Below are 25845 nucleotides of genomic sequence, written 5' to 3'. Positions count from 1 at the left end.
GAAGCGGAGGGGAGGTAAAGGGGGGTGAGGGGAGGTGGAGGGGAGGTAAAGGGGGGTGAGGGGAGGCGGAGGGGATGTGAGGGGGGGGTGGAGGGGAAGGAGGTGTGAGGGTGTTGAGGAGAGGTGAAGGGGGTGGAGGGGAGGGGTGTTGAGGGGGGGGGGGTGAAGGGGAGGTGAAGGGGGGGTGAGGGAGGAGGTGAAGGGGGGGAGAGGGGGTGAAGGGGGGGTGACGGAGGTGAAGGGGGGGGTGACGGGAGGTGAAGGGGGGAGGTGACGGGAGGTGGAGGGGGGGTGACGGGAGGTGAAGGGGGGGTGACGGGAGGTGAAGGGGGGGAATTGGAGGGGAGGGGAAATGGAGGGGGGGAGGGGAAGGGGGGGAGGAAGGAAGTGGGGTGGGTGCGGGAGGTGAGGGGGGGAGGTAAGTGACAATTAATGTATCATGTGGCCGCTTGCTCCCCATTCCCCCAGTATCTGCCGGTCGTCTGTCCCCCCCCCGAAACCTTGCGTCTGCCCCCCATGAAACCTTCCATCTGCCCCCCCCCCGAAACCTTCCGTCTGTCCCCCCCCTGAAACGTTCCACCTGTTGTGGGCCGCTCACCCATCCGCCTGCTCGCTCACTCACCCGTCCGGACGCTCCCTCACCCGTCCGCCTGCTCGCTCACTCACCCGTCCGCCTGCTCGATCACTTACCCGTCCGGCCGCTGCCTCACCCGTCCGGCGCTGCCTCACCCGTCCGGCCGCTCCCACGTGGATGTGAGGCGGGAGGCAGCGTGTTGTGGCTGCTCCCCCGCTGTGTCCCGGGCGCTCGCTCCGCTTCCCTCTGACTGTAGCGGCGCCGGGGTGTGAGCTTGGGGGGGGGGGGGGGTGTGAGTGTGTGTGACCTTTGGCCCGTCATCCACCTCAGGCCAATGAGAGGTGTGCGGGGGCGGGCGGGCCAAGGGAGCCATCTCATTGGCCTGAGGAGTGACAGGCCAAAGGTCCAATGCGATTTCCTCTAGGGACACAGGGAGACACATACAGACCCATGGCCTGAGGAGTGACAGGCCAAAGGTCCAATGCGATTTCCTCTAGGGACACAGGGAGACACATACAGACACAGACGACGGTTAACAAATATATAGATAGATATATATATATATATATCACACACGCACACACTATATATATATATATATTATATATATATATATATATATATCACACATGCGCATATATATCACACACACACTATATATATATATATATATATGTACTATATATATGTACTATATATATATATATCTAAATATATATCTATATATATATAGATAGATATCACACACACACACACACTATATATATATATCACACATACACACATACACACACAATATATATATATATATATATAAACAAAACAAAAGAAAAAGCTGCGCCTCGAACCAAATTAATAATCCAAAAATATATGATAATTAAAATAAAAGCGAAGGGTATATGGTAATTCTGTGATAGTGATCACTATATTTATACAATCACTTCTAGCACTCACCCACATTCACATGAATTTATACATCAGTTTTTTTACTTACTATCACAGAATTACCATATTTCACGTTCACTCATATATATTTCATAATTATAAATTAGTTTATTATAGTTGAGACCATGTATGTTTTTTATATAGTCTGGGATACACTCATAAACACATATATTATGTATTTATTCACGTAGATATTAGATTTGTCACAGATTACACTATATTTATATCCTAATACACAATTTTCAATCTGCGATAATAATTATATTTATATACATAATAAAATAGAAACAAATAATATTAAACATTAATGAATTTATCAACTAGTATTGTTATTGATTTATTAGCTATCCATCTCCCCCCTTCTAGGTACCAGCTTTTTTCGTGCATAGGGAATCTGATTTCACAAATTGTTTTTTTGAAATATTAACCTTAATTGAATTGGTAATATATATCCTTTTGGATAATCTGTCTAATGATACTTTTTCATTTTATAATATTGTAGTTTTAATTTTTAATTTTTTATCTGTAAATCTTGTATTTAAATTTTTGTTTTTTATCAATTAATAGTGTTGAATTTATTCGTTCATATACTCCTTGAATTTTGATGTAATTTCAATTTCATTGCCTGTCATGTATTACGCCCTATATGAGAATAGTATTGCTATATAAATTATATATTAGGGGATTTCCTTTTCTATTAGGGTCTATATATCTTAATTTATGATTGATGTTATTTTTATATATATTATTCTTATGGTTGTATATAATTGAGATTTTTCCTTCATGACTTTAGAATTTATATTTTATAGGATATATATGAGTCCCCCTGGTCTGGCAATGTCCAGTATTTAGTCATACATATGTCTAATCAATCTCCTCCAATTCGATCAGGCAATAGTTTTTACTAGGCACATTTTGAGTGTTTTAACATTGGTTACAATTTAAATAAGTTTGAAGCATCTCCAGCTGATGAGGGGCGTTCTGTTGAATAAGCATTATTGGATTGTGTATATAAATAGCGGACATACCCCTTCTCAGTATGCCCTTTGAGAAAGTCACCCGTTGAGTGATGAAACGCGTAAGGGAGCGTCGTTACGTCAGACGCCACGACATTACGTCATTACACAGCGCAGGGAGCGGACCGAGACCTGCGCCGATGCTGCAGAGGGCTTGAGGAATATAGAGCCACACTTTCCTGAACTCTTTATGACGTTTCACATCCGTTGGGCTTTTCTATCGGCTGGGACGTGGACCCATCCTGTTCTGAGACCGGATTACATCAAGGACAAAAAGCGAGAACCGGATGGTGGTGATTATAATCACGCAATGCCTTTATGATTTGTACCTTTGTGAGTGCATTTTAACCACCCCCATTACCCCCCTTTCCCTCATTAAATTACCTTTTTACGCTATGGGGCGTGCGCTCTCTTCTCTCTTTTTCATATATATATATATATATATATATATATATATATATATATTTATATTATATATATATATATATATATAAACCATAATACTGAGTTAAGTTATGGTGAGTAAAAAAGTGACAAAAACCCTCCACAGGAAAGCAAATATGCAAATATAGCTGTGTGCTCATCTGCATGTCTTAGGCAGGTCTGCAACCCCGCCTTCCCCATTATCACCCAGCATACAGCACTTCCACTGCAGCAAGGGATTCTGGGAAATGACATGCAAATGAGCATACAGTGTCACTTTTTGCCTCAATAACCATTTTTAACATGGTTCCCTATAGGCTTAAGGTGCATACCCAGAAAACCACCCACAGACAGCTGTTTCGGACCTTGACGGGTCTCATCAGTGTGGGGTTGATTTTACTGGGAATGCAAGAGAGGCTATGGGATAGGCTAAACCATAATACTGAGTTTACTGAAAGGCGGGGTTGCAGACCTGCCTAAGACATGCAGATGAGCACACCAGCTATATTTGCATATTTGCTTTCCTGTGGAGGGTTTTTGTCACCCCAATTACACTAGCTTATTAACCGATACTTGCCCCTGAGCCTTGCACCTATGTGTATATATATATATATATATATATATATATATATATATATATATATATATATATATATATATATGCAAATATAACTGTATGTTCATCTATATTTGCATATTTGCTTTCCTGTGGAGGGTTTTTGTCACTTTTTTTACTCACCATAACTTAACTCAGTATTATGGTTTATAAAATATATATATATATATATACACACACATAAACACATGTATCTACATATACATAGTATACCTTGCCCATATGCATATATATCCACATGTATCCATATATATATATATATATATATATATATACAGTATACCTTGCCCATATGCATATATATCCCATATGCATATATATCCATATATACTGCCCCGTACATAGCCACATAAACATGCATGCATACATCTACGCATATATATACCCACGTATAGATAACTACACCCGCGTGCGTACGCCTATCCTTGAACAAGTAACCAATCCTATACGTATGCATATACCTATAATTCGCACCCGAGCATCCAAACTTTAAAACGTATACATACATATATATAGTTGTATCCATTTATACACCCCATATACAATTATGTAACCCAATATACTTAGATGTATACGCCCTACATACCTACCCTATATTACATGCATCCCTAGGTAAGTGTCCAAACCCTTATAAATGCGCACGCCCATGTGCCTTTGGCTCACGCATCCTTTAACCGAATAACTAACTATATATCCATATGGCACCACACCTATGCCTAGATATCCCCTATGAACACACATATAACTACCTATAGTACACACGTAGCATACATTCTTCAATAAGGTAAACAACTAAATATCAATAGGGCACACACCTATAACTAAATATACCCATACATACTTATATATACACATATACATAAAAACATCCCTATCTTATATATACACATATATACATAAAAAACATTCCTATACATATACCCATACTACATACCTAAATATATCCATATATATATATATACATATACATATAAACACATGTAAACACCTGCCTAAACACATCTACGCCTCATGTCTACAATATCCACTTCTAACCCAATCCTAGATAGTACACATAAACTTAAACACATCCCCGATCTAGCTAGATTTATTGGTATATAGATCCACGCAGGGACCAGGGGACAGGGAGCTGGGCAGCACGAGCTGACAGAAGCGGTGCATGTCGGAGCAGGGGACCCTCCGTGGGCTCAGAAGCCTCGAAACCGCCACCCGCGCCGGCAGCAACCCGCAAAGGCCCCGTTCCTTCTAGGAACTGCCTGCCTGAGCGACGCGAGTGCTCCTCTCATATGCCTCCCGCCACCAGCTTCAGCCGCAACCGGCCCCGTTCCTCCTAGGAACTGCCTGCGCTGCTTGTGGCCGATGGACCCCCCCTCCCTGCACCAAACCCCTACGCGGCTCCCACTCCCCGCCGGGCTTCAGCCGCGGCCCCCGCAACCAGCAGGGTGAGTACGGCTTCTCTCCCGGGTGGGGGGGGGACCCTCCCGGGGGGACCCTCACTTCTCCCGTCGGGAGTGCTCATCGGGGCAGGCTCCCCTCCCCCGGGAGAGAAGCCGTACTCATGCGGGGTTGTCCGAGGTGCAGGGAGATGTCCAGGTGAGGTCCTGTTGATTTGGCTGGTGGGAGGCAAAGAGGACGAGCCTCCGCCAGCTTGGCCTTAAATTAGGGATCCTAGGACCCCTCCCCTGTGACGGGGAGGGCGGTTCGGGGGCTGGCCCGTGGGGAGGAAGGCCGGCTCCCCCTGGTCATGAAACCCCCCTGCCCATGGCTGGGGGGGGGGTCGCTTGTATATAAAGTATATACACAATGGATTTAAATATTACCCTATGTAAAATATTCAACGTGTGTACCTATTAATTACTAATCCTCCTATAAATACAGGATATAAAAAGATCACTTGTGAGCACATTCACATCTTAGACAGGTCTGCAAACCTGCCTTTTACCATTATCACCTAGCATACAGTGCTCCCACTGCAGCAAGGGATTCTGGCAAATGACATGCAAGTGAGCACACAATGTGTCACCTTTTGCCTGAAATCCATTTTTACATGAAACCCTTATAAGATAATGGTCGCTGTTAACACAGCTTTTAAGCACAGCATGGGAATCAGATGCAAAGCCAGAGAAACCACTCACAGACAGTTGAATACAATTATATATAAAAATGAATATGTAAACTGGAACTTAAATTCTTCAGTATACACTATTTAAAATATCAAAAACATCAGTCCTCTGGTGCTGCTTTCCACAAAGAGCCTTCCAATGCAGGCATCAAAAACTGTCCCAAAGAATTCATCCACATGAAAGGAAATGCGCTACCCAGTGGACATGAGCAAAGGAGAAGGAAAGAAAGCGGTGGACTTGTAAGGAAGGGCGGCATGACGTAAGACTGAGGGGCCCTCCCGCAGGTTGTCGTGATGTAAGGCCAGGGGAGGGGTTAAGTAAGAGGTACGTAGGGCAAGGGGGAGGAATCCTAGCTTCTTTTTTTTTCTAGGATCTCCTGGAACGTAGTCAGATTTTCCTGATATCCTGATCCAAAGAGGTAGCTGCACGGCGCAGAGGAAGAAAGACATGGTCTGAGGGCCCAGAGGAGATGATGGTGGTATCATTAGGCAGCAGAGACTCATGGAATCAGCGGATTTTAACAGGGTTGTGGATATTGGGGTGGACCCAAAGGCAGATTACCAGTAAAACCCACGTGGATTGGACGCAAGGGCGAATTTTGGCATTAAATTCACACAGATTGGGTTTCAAAGGCGGATTCCTGGTAAAATCAGTGTGGATTGGACAACAGCGGATTTTGAGGGTAAAATCTGCGTAGATTATATGCAAGTGTGGATTTGGCGGAAAATACACACAGATAGAAACTTGATCAAATCCGTCAACGGATTTTGCACCACAGAGTGGATTGTACAGTAAAAGGTTAGGAAAACAGATTTTGGTGCTTTTACTCATCTTTAGTAGCAGGGCAGGCTTCATGCGGCAACGCTGCCCTAGATTGGGACATCGCAAGGGGCGGGCCGGAGCCTCCGGCCACCTAAGGTAGAAGGGATCTGCTAGGGCTACAGTGCTCCCGGCTTCTGCTGAGGCTGAGCCCATCTGGGCAGGAGAGGAGGGATGTGGATACAGCACGAGATGCTCGGGTGGCGCTGAAAAGAATGCGGCCTGCCTCAGAGGTGCGGGTGGCTGGTAAGTCACGCCAAGAAAGGGGGCTGACTAGAAGGGGACAGGGTTAGTTTTAGGGAGCTTACACAGGTGGGGGGCAGGGAGAGATGGAGAGTAGTGGGGGGTACATGGAGGAGGTACTGCGGGGGAGTAAGTAGTCCTGCCTGGTCACAGGGGGTCAGTAAGTGCAAGGATGCACTTCAGTAGACACAGGGAGCTGGGAGGGGGCAATAGGATTATCAGGGGGCAGGGGATCAGGGGTGGGGTTGGGGTAGTAAGGTCGGTGCCAGGGCAAGGGAAGAGATGTTCAGATCCTTGGGTGAGTTCTTCTTGCACTGGAGTCACAGGAGCGAGCAAAGTCAGGGTGTGGTAAGTGGGGTGGTCAATCAGTGGCAGGGGTGTGGTGGGGAAGTTAACATTGGGGGTAGGGGTTGGGGGTGTCACGTTTGGGAGGTGGCACCTCTGGGGGCTCCTCCAGCGGTAGCTGGTGGGGTGACAAGTGTGGCAGCTGGGGTGACAGCGATGGTAGTGTGGGGAAAGGAGGGGTAGCGGCACTAGCGGGGGACTTGAGAAAGGGACTTCAGGAAGAAAAAGGCTTTTAAGAAACAGTTGCGGTGGGATGTGAAAGATTTGGACCTGTGGATGGCCAAAATGATGCTTCATACAACTAACTCCTTTCTATTTGGGGCCGGCAGCTCGCAGCAAGCTGGGTGGTCGGTCGGGAATAAGAAGGGGGGATCTTGTTGCAGTATAATCAGGACCAGTGTAAATGAGTAGGAGGTGTCATTTTAAGCATGAGTGCAACAGTTGCGGGGGAAGCCACCCAATGTTCAAGTGCTTTTAGAAGGGTACGGGTGGATTTAAAAAAGGAGCAAGTGGAGAGGCTGGGGCAAAGATCGAGGACACCGATGAATGTCGAAAGATGGCATCATGGCTGTCGCTACCTGAATAGGGAGGCAGCGTAGCTGTTTGAGACAGGTTTTAGAAGTGGTTTTTGGATTCCTTTAAGAGAGGTGGAGGTACCCCTCTGTATAAGGAATTTGAAATCACTTAAGATGCACATGGGGGTAGCATGAGTGAAAATAGAAAAAGGAGGTGGGGACAGGCAGAATGGCAGGACCATTTTCCTCTCCCCCCGTTACTAAGGGTTGAGAGTTTCTCCGTTTGGGGTGATCCCAAACAAAGAGCCGGGTTAATTCCGTCCCATACATTACCTGTCAGGGGTTGTCAGTGAATGATGGGATGGACAAAGAATAATGTATCATGCAGTATGCATCTTTTGATAAGGCCAGGGATCTGGTTAGGGAGGCAGGACTGGGGACCATGGATGGAAAAGGCTGACAAAGTCAGCATTCTGCCTACTGCCTGTGAACCCAGAATGCTTCCTGCACCCTGCTGAGGTGCAGGCTGGGGGAGGAATTATTTGTAGATCTACAGTATGTCTCCAAAAGGGGTGTTCGATCTCATGTTTTTACTTTGCAACATTCAGCTCCGACTTGGATTGGGCATTAGGAGATGTAGACAAAGTTGGGGGTATTCTGCATTACTTAGACAGCTTTCTATTTGTAGGAAGGGATGGGTCTGATGTGTCTGGGAATTTCAGGAAATCACAGCATGTTTCCTTTGGCTAAGAACAAGACAGAGGGCCCAGCGGTATACATCAGCTTTCTGGGTATTGAAATTTATACGCTGAAGATGGAGTACCGTCTCCCACCGAGGAAGCTGGTGGAACTAAGGGCTTTGGTGAGAGAGTTTATGGGGCTCAAATTCACAACTAGGATCCTACTGATGGTAAGGGTCTTTGGGAAGTGACAGGCATTTGCAATGGCAGGGGTAAAATCGCAGTACCTCTTTTAAATATCCAGTTTTTATATATCCTCTTTTATTAAAGAAAAGTCTACACCTGGATTCTTGTTCAATTTAAAATAGGTGTTTTCATCAGACAATCTGATAACCCGAGTATCCTAATCTGATTTATTGAAAACCACTACACTTTAAAAAAAAAAAAAAAGAGAGAGGGAGGCACCCCAGAGTATGCTGAACAGGAGCACACCTGTAAATATGTAGCTAGAGTGGCAGAAATAATAGCCTCCAGTCACTGTGGAGGAGAAAGCTGAAGGTTATTCACTCCATATGCTGATAGATATATTGTATATCTGCTTGTATATATTTTCTATACATAATGCAGTCAATGCAAAGAAAAGTATCTACTGCACCTGTAGCAAACTGCTCCCTTGCTGCCGTTTGCCCAGGCTCTTCCTGACAATCTTCTAGGGTTTGTTTTGTATAAAAGGGAGACAAACATGTGTATACAATCAAGGGCACTCAGCCCTCAACCTTCAGCGGTTTATTCTTCCATTACTGACAATACATAGTTTTAAACACCGTCACTTTAAGTCAAAACAAACTCATAAAATAACATCTACTCCTGTCAGGAGTCTAACTCACATGCATATCCCTTTCGGCAATATTGGCCAACTTAAAATAACACACAGAGATAACATTGAGTCCTTAACTGTGAGATGGGGACAGCGTCCCAATAGATTCTCAGATGCTACAACACGTGTGTGGGGGGGGGGGGGGCGTCTACCCTGAACTGGATACTGGGGAGCAGCAGTTTCCACCCAGCCTCTAGGAGAGAGACTGAAAAAGCATCCCCCTCTGCTATAAATACCTGTTCTAATAATTAGAAGAGCAGGTGAGGGAAACCAGCACCATTAATCTCTGGCCTTGAGTTTCTATCCCACAGTATCAGCAAATGTGAAACTGTGGAATGGATCATTTTTTCCCCCTTTCTGCCTTAAAATCGGACAGACTAATATTCTGGGACTATGTCAAACACCATTTTAGATTTCTGGTTATACTTATATCAGATCTAAGAAAGATACAACTTATATTTCTTCTACTAAACTTAAGGCACATAATAGGAGAAATTACTGTGATGAATGATACACTGAAAATACCTCTAGTTGCATACATCTTGCTCTAAATTGCCATTACAGATTGCTAATAATTATTACGGTGATGGAGTAAAATTGGAATAGAGAGATTTAAAAGTTGCTGGCCATGGGTTGTATAGATCAACCAGTGACAGTAAATGTTTTTGATCAATTAGAGAACAACTAAAGATGGGCACTTTCACTTAATTCTTGTTTTTTGTTCTAAAAAATACATTTTGGTGAATGTGGTTGTACAAATTCGTTGTTTTTTTTTTTGGGATTGTTACAAAATTATGGAAAAAATCACAATAAGCAGAGAAATTTGAAATGGAAATAAAGCATGAAAAATGCTTAAAACAAATATAAAATCATAAAAAGAATAAGGAAACTAAAATACCTGAAACACTTAAAACAATGAAAAAAAATATGGCGAGAAACATGTAACGATGGGTACCTGGCATGGTGTTCTTGTTTGGGTTTCCCACACCCGATTTCGCCCATCTCTAATATCAACATTATTGGAACCACTGTGCTTTGTTTTTTAATTATTGATTCCCAATTTGCATTAACAGCTTTTTTTTTATGTATTTAATCAATCTTTCGAATTCAAACTAGGACTTGATAAGAGACCGGACAAAACCAGCCAACTTACAACGAGGTCACACTACCCATTTTCAGATTACATAGAGAAATGTTTGCAAATAGCAAAGCTCGAACATTAACGGTGAGAGACTTACAATGATTTATAGCATTTTCCGCAGTCATCCCCACAAATTAATGTTCTTTTGAACGTTGTGCTTGGTTCTGACAATTCATTAATTTTAGGATTGTGATAGTTTTAGACATTTTTTTGACCCTTCGATTTCTGCCAGCTATTTCTTTTTAAAACTCTCCCTATGAGACTACATAAAAGTAATATTTAAACAAGAATGCAAGCTATCATGATACTAAATTTCTTATCAAATGATGCCATTACTTCTCACTGGTAGATTGTGAATAGATATTATGCAAAGGTTAGGTCTCATCTCTACAGGATAAAAATAGAAATACAGCCGACATGAATGAAAAGGAAACCGTATATTGGTCCTTTTTTTTTTTTTTTTTAACAGTTAGAACTAGCATTAGAATAAATTTCATCCCATCTTATGCTAGTATTCAAATTAATAAATGTTTCTGCCATTTACTAGTTTGTTAAAACAAAACAAGACTTGCATGGCTTTAAATAAATTGTACCATTGCAGACCACATAAACCTAACAACTTTCTAATGGTTATCCTGGACTGAATTTATTATCTCCCACGCTGCAGTCTTCCATGGTGCTCTTTCTTGGTCTGCCCTTCAAAGTAAGAACTTGATTTGGTTTAGCTGTGGCATCAATTTTCTGCCAGATAGCAGAAAAAACAGTAGAAAGTTGCAGCTTCTGTTATACATTTATTTGTACTGTATACTGTATGTGTAAGAATGCAGAGAGCTGTGAAATTCATACAGATGTTTGTAAATACATAAAATACAAGCCCCCCCCCCCCCCCCCCCTCTGGGAGATTGCATTGTTACTGCTGCGGCACATCTGAGTCTAACACATCGCCGGTTTTTCCCTGGCTTTTTCCTGGAATGCGACACACTTCACCTGGAGCATGCCGCATTCATTTTGCGTTCCCAGCCACGGGTCATGCGCGGTTGATGCGTTTATTGAGAATGGTTCGGATTTACTAGGTTGCAATTCTTTGCGTGTCCGCCAGATGGCAGATATTCATGAATTGTAATGCGCATGCGCTTCAGTAATTTGTCGACTTGCAGGTGTTTCGTGTAAAAAAGATACCACAGTGTGCTATTGTAACTTGGCCTTGAGACTGAAGGAAGAGGTTGCAAAAATGTATCAATTTAGGCTTTTCATATTAAAGAAAGACAAAGACCAGTTTCGGTTACAGTATTCTCCAGAGACCCGCCGCCTGCCATGAGTGTTCAAGTGCAGCCCGCTTTCCAAAAACCCAACAGAAGTTACGCGTATTTGATATGGGACGCGATTAATGCAACAGAGGATAAGATGGCAACAGTTGTTCAAATTTATCAGTATTTTATCGAAAACTATGACTTTTACAAATTTTCGCCAGCTCCTCATACGTGGAAGCGTGCAATAAGGAAAAGGTTATGTAGCGATCCCTTTTTTTTATCTTATTGAGCCACAATTTGTTGGAGGGTATTGGTGTGAATCACCGGCTTTTTCCTGTATCTATGATCATGATGACGGCAAAAGGCGAAAGGTCGTGTTAAAACCAACTAAGAAATGACAGTCGCTGCCAAGCAATGCACCAGCACCGGCTTCCAATGACGGTCCCACCGTCAGTGACAACCCTTGCTGTCTATCCAGCAAGCATGAGCCGGATTTCGCGTGCAGTTTCGATCAAGCTTGCATGTACCTAAGCAATTTCCAGCCTCATCAGCTGACTACAGGTGGACTAGTCCCGCTGCAAACTATCGACGTGGATAATCAAGAACACTGGACTGGCAGTAGACCGGCGCCGGCGCCGGCGCCAGCTGAATGGGAAATTCTATGGTGAGTATTGTTGCCGTATTATTTTCTGTGTTTTTTTTTATTTTGACAATGCAGTATCAATATCGGTGCGATTCGAAAGTCAAGCGATTCTCCTGTAAGCAATATCATTGGCTGAGCGGCTTCTACAGTACTGTACTGCAGATACTGAACAATTGATGGAACGCTAGGCGCATGCGCATTGGAACCTTCTTGAAACGCATATGCGTGTCATTACATCGACGGTAGGCACGTGCGCATGTGAACAGGAGACGCCCCCCGAGAAAATAATTGGTGGGACTGGCTGGGAGCGTCTTTAGGGGGCTGACCATTACAGTAAAACGTTTCTTTTTGTTTTTCCTCAGAAAAGAAAACGGCTAATGGAGGGATTTCTATGGCTAATATCGCTTTGTGTAAGAATGCCTGCACATTGCTGAATCGGATTTAAAAAGCCACGTACAGGAGTCTACAGTTTAGTGGCCGTTGTTATTGATTAGGATAGAATACTGTACCTGAAACAGTATGCTGATGTTTTCTGACCGTACAGAATACAATACTTTTTTATATACAGTATACTGTGTAATAAACACGAAAAATAAAAACTATGCATTTATTCTACATGTATTACAGTGCCAGTACATACAGTACAGTACGTGTCTTCTATTTTTTTTTAATACTCTTATACTGAGCATGCCTACAGTATACACTGCAGTATGCCTCGACATTCTAGAAACACTGTATTTTGTTACAGTAGCAAAGGAGACAATGGAACAATGTAAACAAATAAACATGTTCTTTTATTGGTGGAGTAAGTACAAAAACATTTATTTACAAATACTGTACAATGTAGAAACATTTTAAGTGCACAGCAATTCAAAACATCAACAGGTGTATGGTTTACTGCTACAGTTGTGAAAACATTTATGTCAGTCAGTATGGTTTACAGTCACATGTTTTAAAAACAAATTCTTTATTCATAAAATAAACAAAACGCAACATCTCCTTTATTAAAGAACGGCAAGTCAAAACATATACTGTACAGTGGGATGGTGTGCAAAACAGTCTGCACCAGTACAGTCCTTGAGGGCAGCAAACAGGGCGGGTTTTCAGGGTAACCATTGAAAACCGTGCCTGTTTGCGGCCCTCAGGGACTGGAATTGTGCAGGTCCTGTGTGTGTGGACAGCAAGTTAAAACATTTCTGTATAAATACAAGTAAAAAAACACACAACAACATCTCCTTTATTCAAGTACAGCAGGTCAAATCATGTAGAGTACAATTCAGTTCAGCACAACAGTATGGTCTTACCTGTGATTACAAAAAAAACTTTATTCATAAAATACAGTATACAAACGAAACATCTCCTTTATTAAAGAAACATATACAGTAGTGGGATGGTGTGCAAAACTGTCAGTCAGACCTGCACCACTACAGTCCTCGAGGGCAGCAAACAGGGCAGGTTTTCAGGACAACCTTGAAAAACGTGCCAGTTTGCGGCCCTCAGGGACTGGAATTGTGCAGGTCCTGTGTGTGTGGACAGCAAGTTAAAACATTTCTGTATAAATACAAGTAAAAAAACACACAACAACATCTCCTTTATTCAAGTACAGCAGGTCAAAACATGTACAGTACAGTACAATACAGTTCAGCACAACAGTATGGTCTTACAGAAAGTCCTCCACATTGTCCGTCCATGGCCGATTCCTTGCATGGCGCAAAACGCCATTAATGCAGTCTGGAACGCCTTTCATTACAGGGTCTGTAAATGGATAAAAGCGCCGCATTTCATCCAGAATGTTCTTTCTTAAATTGGCAGGAAGCGCCTTTTTTACGCGATTTCCTTGGTAGTTCACTTTGAAGGCCCAGTCGCAGTACAACGAGTAGGGAACATGGTGCTTAAAAAGTAACAAGGCATATTTGTGGGGTGCACCAGCACTCTTCACCCTATACTTCTCCCTGAGCGACGGTGGCAGATCGCACAGGGTGATGTCGGGCACCGTATCGATGCGAGCGACTGTAGGTCTTTAGGGAGCGGGTGTGCTTGAGGCGATGGGCGATGGTAGGTTGTCTGGGAGGAAGCTTTCCTCCGGTCTTGGTCGCCGTGTTGTCTCCTGGCGTGGTCTTGACGGGGTTGTCATGTCCTCCTCAACGGCATACATGTACACTACATCTTCTGGTGGAGGGGGTGCGCTTGGTGATGAAAGGGGGTCGAAGGTCCCATTCATCACATCCATGTCACCCCCCTGCTCCAGCGTCGGGGAAACAGGGGCATTAACACCAAGCAAATAATGTATACCCGCTATGTCAGCCTCTATCTTCTCCATCCTTCGATCCATCTGTTGATCCATATGTATCATCCGTTGCTCCACATTTAGCATGGTCTCCAGAAGCAAATCTATCTTTGCTAGCGTAATAGAGTTCCCAGGGAGATCCACACTTATCCCATTCAGCATCCGGTCTAACGAGCTGCTTCTTGTGCATGGCGTCTGGAAATCTGGGTGGATGGGTGCAACGGAGGATGAGATGGGGGTTCCATGGAGAGAAGCGGCAGCGACGTCGAAGAAGGGTGGAGGAGGGGACCTGTGGATATCCGGTAGAGGAGAAGCGGCAGCATCGTCGAAGAGGGATGGAGAAAGTGACCTTTGGATTTCCGGGTGAGAAGCAGAGTCGTCTAAGAGCAAAGGAGAAAGTGACCCGTGGATTTCAGAGGCAGCGTTGTCGGATAGAACTGGAGAGGATAGCCTGTGGGTTTCCAGGAGGGCAGCGGCAGCGTCGAGGACGAGGGGTGGAGAAGACGGGCTGAAGATTTCCGGGACAGCGGCGGCAGAGTCGTCGAAGCGTATGGGAGGAAGTGGTCTGCGGATTCGATGGGTTGGCTGCCAATCGTTTTGCGTCGAGAGTACATCACCGTATATCTTCTTGACAAAATAAGGCTGACGTCTATGAAAACCCTTAGCCTTTGGGGTCAGCAGAAGGTTTTCTTTATTGGCCTTAGCCTGTCGCTTTTGCCTTGGCGTGGAAACGGCAACCGCCTTTCGCTTTTTCTGCTTGACAGGCACGGCAGAGGCGAGTGGGTTCCTGCGTCCGTAGAATCGGGGTTGATCCATGGAAGCAGATGGCATACAGTAATGCAGTATCTGGACAAGGGCAAGTTCAGATAAAGATCATCGAGTGGTGGGCTATGCAAAGTGTGTAACCTTTTATGCATGCAGCGAGGTACAGGTGTTGAAAGTGGGTGTTCTCTAATGTGAGTCATTATCGTATAAATACACCATCCATTTTGTGGATTCACTGCACATTGAATACACAGACTAAACATTGAATATACATTCTTGTGTTTGTATTTCTTTCTACTCGCAGCAACAATTGTTAAAAAGATTTCCAAGGATCTCAGCATGCGAATTAAGGAGATGTACACGAGCGGACACCGAATTGCTGATATCCAACGCTGGTTAGCTACTTCTGGCCTCGTTGTGCCAGCAACCACCGTGAGCTATCATGCACACGGAAAAAACAGAGACCGCAAAAGGGCACCAAGGGTAACTAACGCGTAAGTATATTTATACTGTACAACTTTAAAAAAATTTAATTTTAATTTAAATCGAATATTTTTGTTAATTCTGTTGATTTATATTACAACAGTATATATATTTTGTATATTTATATTTATATTACAACAGTATATATTTTTTATATTTATATTTAAATCAGTACAGTATATATATTGTATATTTATATTTATATCAGTACAGTATATATATTTTGTATATTTATATTTATATCAGTACAGTATATTTATTTTGTATATTTATATTACAACAGTATATTTTTTTATATTTATATTTATATAACAGTATATATATTTTGTATATTTATATTTATATTACAACAGTATATATATTTTGTATATTTATATTTATATCAGTATAGTATATATATTTTATATATTTATATTACAACAGTATACTTTTTTTATATTTATATAACAGTATATATTTTTTTATATTTATATTACAGTACAACAGTATATATAATTTTTATATTGCTGCATATTAACAAAACAATATATTTTCTTTACATTGTAGGGAGACAACTCTTCTGGTGGACAAAATAAGTGAGGAGAATGATGAGAGGAGTGCATTAAGGGTCAAATACACTCTGCAGGAAAATCACAATCTCACTGTATCCGAGACCAGCATAAAGAAGATGAGACGCAGCATTGGATGGAAATATGGACGTGTGAGGTTAGCACTGGACAGTACATGAGGTAAAAGTGTTGTTTAGGAAACTGTACTGTAACGCTAAAATTATTTATTCCTTGTCATTACAGAGCGTACCCCATGATACGGGACGCAAACAAAATCAAAAGAGTGGTCCAGGCCCAGGCATGGATCGACAGTGGGGAAACTTTCCAGGATTGCATCTTCACTGATGAGTCTACTGTGTCGCTGGAGAGATTTGCAAGCTTTGCATTCCACAAAAAAGGCCGCATATCTTTGAAGCCGCGGCCAAAACACCCTGTCAAGCTGCATGTGTGGGGTGCCATCTCTAGGCGTGGACCAGGATGCATTGTCATCTTTGAAGGTAAAATATATCAAATATAATGTAGCCTTATGCACTGTACTTTACTAGTGTAGCCTTACTGTATGCACTGTACTGTACTATTGTGCAGTTTTTTGAGCACTTTTCTTTTCTTGCTATAGGAATCAAGAATAAAGCTTTCTTCCAAGACAACATTGTCCCTGAGATAGTGCAATACATCACACGCGAGTTCCCGAATGGTCACCACTTCTACCAGGACAACGATCCGAAGCACACCGCGTCAACAGCGCATATCCTTGAGTATCAACTGGGTGAAGACGCCAGCGGAGTAAGTGCGGTAACCGTGTCTCATTTGTTTCCCACAGTTTTTACTGTGTACTGTACTGTATCTCTTAAACTAATTGTCCTTTTTTTCCAATGACAGATCACCAGACTTCAATCCGATCGAAATGGTCTGGCATCAGCTGAAGGACCATATCCGGAAAGTGGCGGAACCCTCCAAAAAGGACGAGTTGTTGAAAAGCATAATGAGTTTTTGGAACGATGTACTCACCGTGGAACGCTACAATAAATATATAGACCATATTGCCACTGTGTTGCCCATTGTCATCGCACGTAATGGGCAAGCATCAGGAAAGTAGTACTGTGCTGTAGTATTGTAAGTACAGTATGATACAGGTAAGTATGGCACAGATTTTTTCTTTCCCAATAGTCAGAGTATACAGTAGTTACAGTTTTTTCTTTACAGAAAGAGCAGAACCAACCATCAGGTTACAGTACATAGTATTTAACAGTAGTCAGAGTATACAGTAGTTCCAGTATAGACTAGTTTGACAGTACTACAGTAACTGCCTACTAACTGCTCAATTTTTTTCATTCCAGAGAAAGCAGCACCAGCCATCTACAGTAGTACTACACATCACACAATGCCATAATACAGTACGCACATAACTGCACTCATTTTTTGTTTTCTTGTTGTTTCAGGAAAAAGGGTGGCCTGGGGGGAGGTGGGGTTTTGTGTCCAGTCTAATCTGTTTGTACAGTAAAATGTACAGTATATAAACAGCAGTATTGATGTACACAAAACCTCTCCTCTCTCAATGAACTACTGTACTGTAAACGGAATGAGGAACAAGATAAAGACGGAAAAAATAATATTACTATGTATACTATATATATATATATATATATATATATATATATATATATATATATATATATATATATACATACAGTATATATATATATTATACATTACAGTATATATATTATTAAATAATATTCTTATAAATGTGCATAATTCATGTTTTACAAATGTTTTCTAAATGTTTATCCAATTTCAATCTGCCAGAAGAACTTAATAAAGACTGCATTATGTATTATTCATGATTATTTTTATATTTGTATTTTTTGGTTCCTGAAAAAATAAAATAAATATTTATTCACATTCCTGATAATCATAATCATTGACAAAAACCACCCCTACAGTATAAGAATGAATGACAAAACAACATGAATCAGTTAATGGTTTTTTTTACTCTCAATTCTCACAATGCTGTGCAAATCAGATTTACATTTCAAATTCGAGAAGGGATTTTCCAAAGCGTTACCGTAAACAAAGCCTCAAAGGGTTGGGGGGGGGGCTTGGGTGAGTCATGCGCAGTAAGCAGCTAGCTCCCATCTCAAAGAGGCTTAGAATACACGCAGGCGCAGTGAGGCGATTGACGCTCGACTAGGGTCGGATTAAAAACACAATGACTAACTTCAGAAAATGAATGACTGTGGAGAGGGGGGGTTGGGTGACTCATGTGCAGTAAGCAGCTAGCTCCCATCTCAAAGAGGCTTAGAGTACACGCAGGCGCAGTGAGGCGATTGACGCTCGGCTAGGGACGGATTAAATACACAATGACTAACTTCAGAAAATGAATGATTCTGTGGAGGTGTCTGTCGAAAAGAGTTTGTGTGTGTGAGGGAGGGATGAAGGATTAGTTGCGCAGCAGTTCAAAGAAATTACATACTGTAGAGTAGAGTACAGTAATTTCAAAAGGCAGTTCATTATAATAATTTGATCAATAAACCCCCAAATACAGTACATAAAAAGAAAGTCACTTTATCTCCCTGTGCCTCAGGCACCAAAAACATAGATTGTGAGCTCCACGGGACAGGGACCTGTGCCTGCAAAATTTCCCTGGAAAGCGCTACGTACTGTATACTGTAACTAACAGCACTATACAAAAACATGCTATTATTATTATTATAATATCAAGGTGACGCTCTGTGCAAATAAAATTCGAGAAGGGATTTTCCAAAACGTTGCCGTAAACAAAGCCTCAAAGCTCCCGTCTCAAAGAGAATTACACGCAGGCGCAGTGAGGCTTTGTACTGTAGCTCGGCTATGGACGGATTAAGAACACAATGGCAAGATTCAGAAAATTAACGACTCTGTGGAGAGGGGGGGGGGGGGTTGGGTGACTCATGCACAGTAAGCAGCTAAGCTGCTAAATAGCTCCCATCTGAAAAAGGATCACACGCAGGCGCAGTGAGGCTTTGAAGCTCGGCTATGGACGGATTAAGAACACAATGGCAAGATTCCAAAAATTAAAGACAGCCGCATGAAGTTCAAAGCTAAAAACATACTTTAATTTCAAAAGGCAGTTCATCATAATAATACACCCCCAAATACGTTACGTAAAAAGCACACAAATCAACCATGTGCAGTCAAACGCACAGGGTCACAGACAAAAGCTACAGCACAGATTGAATAGCGTAATACAGTAAGATGGTTTTTGCAGGCTTGTGAAGAAAAAAAATGACAATAAAAAAAAAAAATTTCACTCACTCAAGCAAGCAGTGGTGGGCGAAGTTACAGGCGCATGCGCAGTAAATTCCTGCTGTCAAGCAGGAATGTGATTGAAACCAGACACACGTTCAAAGGAATGGTGTGGGAGAGATGTACTGCATTGCACAGAAGATAAGAAGTTGAAATACCCTGCAGTGCAGTTAATTATCCTGAGCGATGAGAGAGCGCTGTATATGCCGAAATGTGACACTGTTACAGTACAGTACACGCCTATACGTTTCAACAATTTTCAAATGAGACATACTGTACTGTACTGCAGAACAGCACTGCAAATGCATGTATACTTTAAATATGCAAATTTACAATTACTGCGCTTGCACACACAGACTGTGTACTGACCTAGGTTGAACCGCGAAGGTATTAGACTTCCAAGACAACAGCTCGCAAACGCCCCCCTGAGTTTTTACACAGCATTGCAGTATTGCAGACAGCGAGAATAAAATGCTAATATCACGAGCGCGAAAATAACGCAGTTCACTCCGGACGAAAACGACAAAAAAATGCACATAACCGGGATAATCTGAGAACCACGGATCTAGCCGACTTAGACTCAGATCGGCCGCCACTGTACATGGTGTGGTGCATACCTGCTGGCTCACAGTAGATCTGAGTTCCCGTGTTGTTGTAGGGGAGAACAGAACAGGCTTCTGGGGTAGTAACTGATTCGTACTCACGGTGACAGCACCTCCATCTCTTGCAGGCCCCAGGGATGTGGGGACAATTCCTACTGGAGAACTTCTTCCCTCCCTCTGATAGATTGCAGTCTCAGGCAGGAAGTTATATGTGAACAGGAACACACTTTATTCTTCCACGCTGCAGATGGTCAGCATACACAGCTCACACAGTGGTTACTGCAGTTCCTGGGGTTTCACCCTCAGGATGTACCCTGGTCCTCCACTGCGGGTACAGGGCCCCCACAGCAGTCCTTGCTCTTCCCTATCTCCCCTTTTATTTTTGGGTACTCAGTGTCACGAAACAAGCCTAGGGATCTCCTCTCCAACCTGCTCCTGGAATTGGCTAAGCTAACCATATATAAAACCAGGAAAAAGCGTTTGGAAGGGGAGGTACCAATGAACATTGTGGATGTTCTGGGTTCTGGTGCACCCCCGTATCCGGGCAGAGTACACGTACACCGAGTCCACTGGGTTGGTTTCAGAGTTTGCCTCCCAGTGGGCGTCAGGCGGGGTGCTCTGCTAGGTATCCCCCACTTTGGATTATGTTATATTAACCCTTCCATTTTAGTGCACTCTTTTACAGTGCACTTGTTATTGGTTTAATTAATATTTGTCTGTTTTTTCTTTGTTCTACTTGGTTCTTACCCAGTAGAATTGCCATTCAACTGAATCAGCCAATCCAGCACAGGATAGACCTCCAGCTCTCCCTCCATCCCTCTCCCTCTCCTCCTCCAGATCTCTCTCCCCCCCCCTCTCCATTTCTACCTCTGGAACAGGGGGGTGATAGAGGTGGGCTGTCAGAGTTAAGAAGAGGAGCAGCTGGCAGAGGAGTTAGGAGTTGCACGGAGGCAGAGCAGGACAGCCAGGAAGGAGAGCCCTGTAGCAGCATAGACACCGAAACCAAGAAAGACTTCTGGGTCGGACCTCTGGGGCACGCAGCTCCTCGGCCACCCTGCTCTGCCTCCGTGCAACTCCTAACTCATCTGCCGGCTGCTTCACTCTGGCGGCCCGCCTGCCTCTATCATCACCCTGCTTCATTCTGCGCCCCCCCCTACAAAATCTTGCGCCTCCAAGTTTGCGCACCCCTGGTCTGGCACGTGTACCCTTAATAGTTGAGGATATACACAGAAATAAACAAATAACATAAGATGAATAAGCTCAATCATTCAATCTACTTTTCCTCCTGTTTCCCATAGACAGAATGCTCTACTCTCCTTCTTTGAAAACTTAACAAAACAGTGTGACACTATGCCCTGGAAATCAACCAATAAAACAAAGTAAGTACTGGTCTTTAAACACAAGAAAAACACATTTTATAAAAGCTTATCTTAACAACACATTTTTTGTATTTGTCATGGTGCAAAATGACTTTGTGCCCAAATCATGTACAATACAACATTGTAACATAAGTAAATGAAGTCGTATCAAATCTGAGGTGCAGAAACGGTTGCTTAGGCTGCACTGCGATGTTAATAAAAAGCTCTTTACATAAATACTTGGTTATGAAATGTGCACCTTCACTTTGTAACATATTTTGGATTTTTAACTTAAACTTTTGAAGTTTAAATCTTAAAATAGCTTACTGAATATGGTCCTATATGTGTTCTAGTTTAATAAATGGTATTTTTCCACGAGACACCTTATGGTGCTGGAAGACACCTTACAAACTTCCACTTAAATAGGCTACAAGGTGTCCTTGAGTGCCACAATAATAGAGTTTCAACAAAAGGACCAAAATCTAACTTGAAACAGAAAAATAACAAATACCACGGTAAATACAATCTGGAGATAGTTAGGTCCTTATATGAAAGTGTGCGAATCATGCTGTAGTGATTTCTTTATTGCAATTAATCTGGCCATGTTATGGAAAATGTCTTAGAAATCTGATGTTTTTAGCAATGCTTCTTCAAAATAAAAAACTTCCTCTTTTAAGCAAGAAAAAGAAAACAGTTTGTACTAAACGAAAATATTCTTGGGACAAAATAAATATGTGTTTTAAAAATATATATATATATTTAAAGGTAGGCTACACAAACATGAAGTAGTCTTGTCTGTTTAGATTTTTTTTTTTTTACTTTTCGTTAAAAGCATACAAGTTATAAACATTCCTAAAATATTTACCTGGGAATTGCCACTTTAAAGTTGTTATGGAATAGGAAGTTAACATAACTTTCAGCTCTCATTAGATTACAGGATGATACAAGGTTTCTCAATTATCTAGCAGAATAGATACTTCCAACACTAGTGATACACCTCTGCTCAAGTAACTGTCTTAAATTAAATTTTATATTAAAATCGCACCCTTTAAAACACTCCCTCCTGCTGTTACTAAATGGTCCCTCGCACAGGCAGATTGTAAGCTCTTTAGGGCAGGGACTCCTTTTCCTAAATGTTATTTATATGATTATGGCATGTGTATTACTGCTGTGAAGCTCTATCTACATTAATAGCTCTATATAAAGAAATATATACATACATAAATACAGAGACATAAGTGCCATCACAGAGATGCAGAACATTGAACATGGCAGCGTGACAGAGGAAAACTAAAGTCCATTTCTTGGTGATTCACTTTTATTTTTTTTACATTAAACACAGTTATTACCTTACATGAAAACACTCAGATAACAGTTTTCTTGATTGGGCTGTAGCCAGTCTTTATTTCTTTTCCATTATAAGAGCTCCATTGCAAAATAAGTATTTTGTATGATAGGTTTGTTTTAAAATATTGCTCTCAAAACAGGTTAATAACAGCCAACAATTTCATCACATTCAGCTCGGATTTAAACTGTATAATATTTTCACCATTTACCAATGTTAGTCATGTACTGCAGAGGCTCTTGAAACTGGTATTATTTTAACATAGGAATAGAAAAAAGTACTAGACTAAACCAGCTGATGAATTTATAAATAATGCATAAAGTTTGCGATATTGAGTAGTTCATACACTCTTTGGTTATAATTAGATTTGCAACCACAAAAAGGAAATCCGAGATAAATCCCTTAATCAGTTCATTTCTGGCACAAAAAGCAGTATACTGGAGCTTAATGTAATTTGTCTCTGTGATCAAATGTCATAGTTTATCCCCTCATGCTCTGCCTTGTAAATCAACTTAATGACAAAATGTAGAATATGTATTTTCTTTTTTCAGTGCTAACGAAACACCTTACAACCAGCCATTCTGGGCAGAAAAGGAAAATCTTTTGAGGTCTCATGAAGATGCGGAAATGACTGCAGACTATGAGTACTTGTGTCAACCAAAAATGCTTAGATGCAACCCAGAGCCAGATGCTTTTAATCCTTGCGAAGACATCATGGGTTATGACTTTCTTCGAGTGTTGATATGGATTATCAGTATACTTGCAATTGTAGGCAATGCTGTTGTTCTCTTCGTTTTGCTGACAAGTCATTACAAACTCACCGTTCCTCGCTTTCTTATGTGCAATCTGTCCTTCGCAGATTTTTGCATGGGGATTTATTTATTGCTTATTGCTTCGGTTGATTCTCAAACTAAAAGTCAGTATTATAACCATGCCATTGATTGGCAAACAGGGAGTGGCTGCAGTGCAGCTGGCTTTTTCACTGTATTTGCAAGTGAGCTTTCAGTTTACACTCTAACTGTAATCACCCTTGAAAGATGGCATACTATAACCTATGCAATGCAACTTGACCGAAAGCTCCGTTTAAGACATGCCATTTCGATTATGCTGGGAGGCTGGATATTCTCCCTCCTAATAGCAGTGTTGCCTCTTGTTGGTGTTAGCAATTATATTAAAGTCAGCATATGTCTGCCTATGGACATAGAAACATCCCTTTCACAAGCATATATAATAATCATCTTAGTGCTCAATGTAGTCGCCTTTATTATTATTTGTGCCTGCTACATTAAAATTTATATAGCAGTTCAAAATCCTGAGCTCACACCTACTAACAAAGATACCAAAATAGCAAAAAAAATGGCAGTGCTAATCTTCACAGACTTTACATGTATGGCACCGATATCATTCTTTGCCATTTCTGCTGCCTTTAAAGTTCCTCTTATCACTGTGACAAATTCAAAAATCTTGCTCGTTCTGTTTTATCCGGTCAATTCCTGTGCAAATCCATTTCTATATGCAATTTTCACAAAAGCGTTTAGAAGGGATTTCTTTTTACTTATGAGCAAGATTGGGTGTTGCAAGACACAGGCAGAACTTTACAGAGTGAACAATGTTACTGCCTATACCTCCAACTGCAAAACGGACAGTTTATACAATGGACAAAAAAAAACATCACGTGCTGAACTACATCTGACAACTTTTGATTGCCAGTATTTGAGTGTAAATGACAAACCAGGATGCATAGATAGTTAACAATAACTTGAACTAGCGAGGCACACTGTATTATATAAACTGCAATCATCCCAGGGAGTTCTATATTGTACAGTACATCAACGATGCAGTATTTTCTTGAATATAGTCTATGTAAATATGTATATATGATGTATTAGAAAATTGCTATGTTGATTGTTGTTAAATGTATTTTTGTATAAAATCTTTTAAAGAAGCAAGACTGATGAAATATGTAAATAAAATGATTTACATTGTGGTGTGACTACAATATATGCAAATTAAAACTAAAGTGATTGTAAGATAAGTTGTTTTATGAAGATATTTAGAAAAAATTTAATTTTTCATATGGATATATATTTATACATGTCCAATCCAGAAGCAATGACCACCTGCAGTAGTACTTCATCCGGAGTCGCAGATTTATGCTTTTACAGCCGTGGCTCCAGAGACAGTAAGTCATGTTACATCTCTATACAATCAAAACATACTGTATGCACAAATGCAAGCTCAAAAAGTTCAAAGAGGAGGGAGATATCCCTGCGAGGCATAAGATAGACAATATTACAACATAGGATCAGCACCCGAAAAAATAACTTTTAGATAATTGAAAAAATCTCACATGCTCCCGGTATTCTATTCTGGATTCCATTTTCAATTGATACTTTAACTTTTTGTATATTAAAATAGATGCTTTTTTGCAGAAAATACTGGGACCATGTGAATTTTTTTCAATTATCTAAAAATTATTTTCTTGAATGCTGATCCTATGTTGTATTATAGTTTGTGTGTGCCCAGCGCTATGAACATAGGACACTAGCTCCCTGACTGCAGGACACCAACACCGTGGACTGGGTAAGTGCAAGTTCTGTATTTTTTCTGTTATAAACTAATGGACAGAAAGCACAAGGTCTTGGGATAGATCTGATAACAGTGATTGAAAAAAAGTTACAAACCTCTCCAGTTCATATACTGTATAACCAACAGTAATACTATTTGAAGAAGCATTGGCAATACAGTAGGGAGATAGGAAATAGACTACATGTAAGCTCTACAACAGGGGTGCGCATACTTGGGGACTCGAGATTTTCTGGGGGGATGGGGTGCAGTGGTTACACAGGTTTAAATTAAATGCTGGGGGACCGCGCAAGTCCTCTGTAACTTCACTTACCTTTGTGTCAGGCGACACGTCACTATGGCAACGTGATGTCACATGACCACATACTGCACCGAC

At 41.6% G+C, this 25845-nt stretch overlaps 2 protein-coding genes across 11 annotated transcripts in view; one reads left to right on the top strand and one right to left on the bottom strand.

Moving 5' to 3' along the window:
* Positions 1-25007, top strand: part of LHCGR (luteinizing hormone/choriogonadotropin receptor) — a 177673-nt gene extending 152666 nt beyond the window's left edge. Inside the window, exons 10-11 of the mRNA XM_075595844.1 lie at positions 21479-21559; positions 23435-25007. Of these exons, the coding sequence (XP_075451959.1) occupies positions 21479-21559; positions 23435-24635 (1282 nt within the window). The 3' untranslated portion in view covers positions 24636-25007. The remainder of the gene's footprint in view (positions 1-21478; positions 21560-23434) is intronic.
* Positions 1-25845, bottom strand: part of GTF2A1L (general transcription factor IIA subunit 1 like) — a 409851-nt gene that overhangs the window by 117123 nt on the left and 266883 nt on the right. The window lies entirely within an intron of this gene.

This window comes from Ascaphus truei, chromosome 4 (assembly GCF_040206685.1).
Source record: "Ascaphus truei isolate aAscTru1 chromosome 4, aAscTru1.hap1, whole genome shotgun sequence".
NCBI classification, from domain to species: Eukaryota; Metazoa; Chordata; class Amphibia; order Anura; family Ascaphidae; genus Ascaphus; species Ascaphus truei.
Note: the sequence above shows the minus strand (reverse complement) of the source record. Positions and strands in the feature narration are given on the sequence as shown.